Source organism: Eubalaena glacialis, chromosome 5 (assembly GCF_028564815.1).
Source record: "Eubalaena glacialis isolate mEubGla1 chromosome 5, mEubGla1.1.hap2.+ XY, whole genome shotgun sequence".
Lineage (NCBI taxonomy): Eukaryota > Metazoa > Chordata > Mammalia > Artiodactyla > Balaenidae > Eubalaena > Eubalaena glacialis.
Window position 1 is genome coordinate 103,612,337 of NC_083720.1, and position 2,849 is coordinate 103,615,185.

Sequence of the window (2,849 nt, forward strand, 5' to 3'; positions counted from 1 at the left end):
ATATGGGGATATATGTATATGTATAGCTGATTCACTTTGTTATAAAGCAGAAACTAACACACCATTGTAAAGCAATTATACTCCAATAAAGATGTTAAAAAAAAAAAAAAAAGAAAAGAACAAAGAGAGTGTTTTAGATTTAGAAAGAACTTTCCAAACTCTCATTCATTGGCTGGAGAAATGAAGAGACATAGCCAAGGTCATACATGGCTTATTGGTAACCATGGTGTGGGACAAGAGCCAAGAATCTCTGATCTCCAGCTCATTGGACCAAAAAAAAAAAAAAATGCTATTTTCTTAACTAGTATTTTGATAAGTCAATCCATAGAATGTCCAAAAGCAGCTTACTCTAAAATTAATGGAAAAGTGTCCAATGCACATTCCTTGACTGGCCTAACTACTGGAACTCTCCTAGTTCTATAAGATAATTAACACAAGGTATGATTGAGTCCCTGTGACGGGCTGCTGGGGAACGGATACGAAATGTCAAGAGGCCGTTTTGTGCACTGCTGTTGTAATGCCATCGCGTTTCTAGATCATGATAATGTTCCCTGATTCTAGACACACCATAGGAATATCAGTGGGGGCCGAGGTCAGCTCAGCTGCTTGCTGGGCTGGAACAAATATCGCCCCAGCATGCTCATCTGACAGGGCTCTGCAGCAGCCCAGATCGAGTGCTTGTGAACCTGTGCACAGGACTCCAACAGTGGATGGATTCTTCACTGTTTCCTCCAGGCGCTGCTTCAAGGTCGCCTCCATCCCGCTGTCCGCACCCGGGCAGGACCCCGAGGTGCGTCACCTTCTCCTTCTTTGTTCTGAAGTTCCAGTCCCCAGTTCAGCTTGCAGGTCACTGCATGGTCTGCAGATCCATCAATAGGAGGCAGCCTACTTTCAGTCAAAAACACTCCAAACACTTTCCCTTCTCAGGGCCTTTGTTACAGGCTAGATTAAACAAAAAGGCTCAGCAGATCTAGATCAGCAAAACTGTCTTGAAATTATTCAATATTCGAAATTTCAAAAGTGAAAACACTAACCTAGTCGTGGTGGAAAAACAGTGAATCTGGTGGAACTTGCTTCCACCTATTTTGTGGTTTAGTCCTGTTTCGCTTTTGAATTACATCGCTATTACGTGTGTCTTGGGGAAGAGGAAAACGATAGTCTTTTCAGAATTTAAGTCTTCTTTAGGTCTTAATTTAATCCTGCTTTCACTGTGTGAATGAAGGCGTGTCCTTACCTTCCAGCCGTGGGTCTCACCTTCCATTAACCTTACTTAGGGAAGCCTTCTTGACCCTCCTGCTCTACCTCACTCCTGTTAAAATGCCACTTGCTCCTCTATTCCTCCCTTCCGTGGCCCCGGTCTGGGCTGCCATCATCCTTTACCTAGACTACTGTAGCAGCTGCATCACTGGTCTCACTACTCTAACTTCTAACCCTTTCAATCCATTCTCCACACAGCAGCAGACTATTAGAATAGGTCAGATCACTCTCTGCTTAAAATCCTTCAGGGGCTTCCCACTTCATTAGAATAGAATGCCCACTTCTCTCGCTGTCCCATGAAAGCCCCATGATCTGGCTCCTGCCACCCACCCCCCAGCCCCCGACAGCTCTGGTCATTGGATTTCCATAAGGTTCCTGCTCCGGTCATGATCTTTCACCCTCAAGACTTTGCACTTCCTGTTTCCTCTGCCTGGAAATTTTCTACCTCTTCCTAAAATGACAGCTTCTTTCATCTTCAGATCTCAGCTTAAGTATCACCTTCTCTATGGAAATCTTATCAGCTCACAGCCTCTAAAGATGGCCTCACTTTTGTCCCTTTCTTTGTTCATTTGCTTTCCCATAACGTTTATCACAAGTTATTGTTGCGTCTTTGTTTATTTGTAATTAATTAACTTATTGGTCTTTGGGGCTGAAAGTGAGCTCCATTTAAAAAAAGAAGTGTCTCTGACTCGTTCACATTGGTATTCCCGGTGCCTAGCACATTAACTGGCTCATAATAAGCCACTCACTACATATTGATTGAATGAGTAATCCTTTATTACACACTTTATGTATATTTATATAAAATTTTAATTATGTTTGTATGTGTTCTTTTATTGACTTAATGTCTTCTTCTACTTTACTAAAGTTCTACAGGAGCAAAGATCAAGTCTACTTTGTTCACTGATGTGTTACTGGGACCTTGCAAGTAATAAGGCCCTTGCCGTTATTTATTTCATAAGCAAATGCATTAAATAATTATCCATCAATGGAAGACACTTAAAAAGGTAATACTGAAGAGTCCAGATAGGCCATTGGGTTATAAAACAAAGCAGATGAACTCTGCTTTCAAAAACCTAAACTGGGGAAAAGCAGGTTTCAGCAAGTAATGACTTCCTATAACCCCTTTAATTGCTTAATTCTATCTATAAAAATTAAGATCTAATAATCAGCCTGTTGGATAGAGGTTTAATTTTCTTTTTTTTTTTTTAAATCAGGGATCCAGTCTTGTATGTTAGCATCTACTTGAAACGAACTTGGTTTATGGGGATAGAATGTACTTAAAAACATCTATGATGTTTAACAACCTAGTCCTTAGTTTTTGGATATTGGTCTCAATATAATCTTGATGGAAAGTTCTGTTCAAGAGGTTTCCAGAATTGATATTGGAGCATAATGTGTGCCTACACTTCTGATCTGTGGGAAAGCTTTCGTGCCATAATGTCAAATGGCTATTGTGGTAAATGGCAAAAATGACCACGAGACCCTGTACCTCCTTCCACCAAGAAGTGGAGTCCATTTCCTAACTGTTGAATCTGTGCTGGCCCTGGAACTTATTTTGCTCAATAGAATATGGCAAGAGTGATAGTGTG

At 40.9% G+C, this 2,849-nt stretch overlaps 1 protein-coding gene across 1 annotated transcript; it reads right to left on the reverse strand.

The window, feature by feature from the left end:
- Positions 1-531: 531 nt before the first annotated feature.
- Positions 532-759, reverse strand: LOC133092281 (ragulator complex protein LAMTOR5-like). Its single transcript, XM_061191525.1, has one exon. The coding sequence runs from the start codon at positions 757-759 to the stop codon at positions 532-534; it is 228 nt and encodes a 75-aa protein (XP_061047508.1).
- Positions 760-2,849: the final 2,090 nt, after the last annotated feature.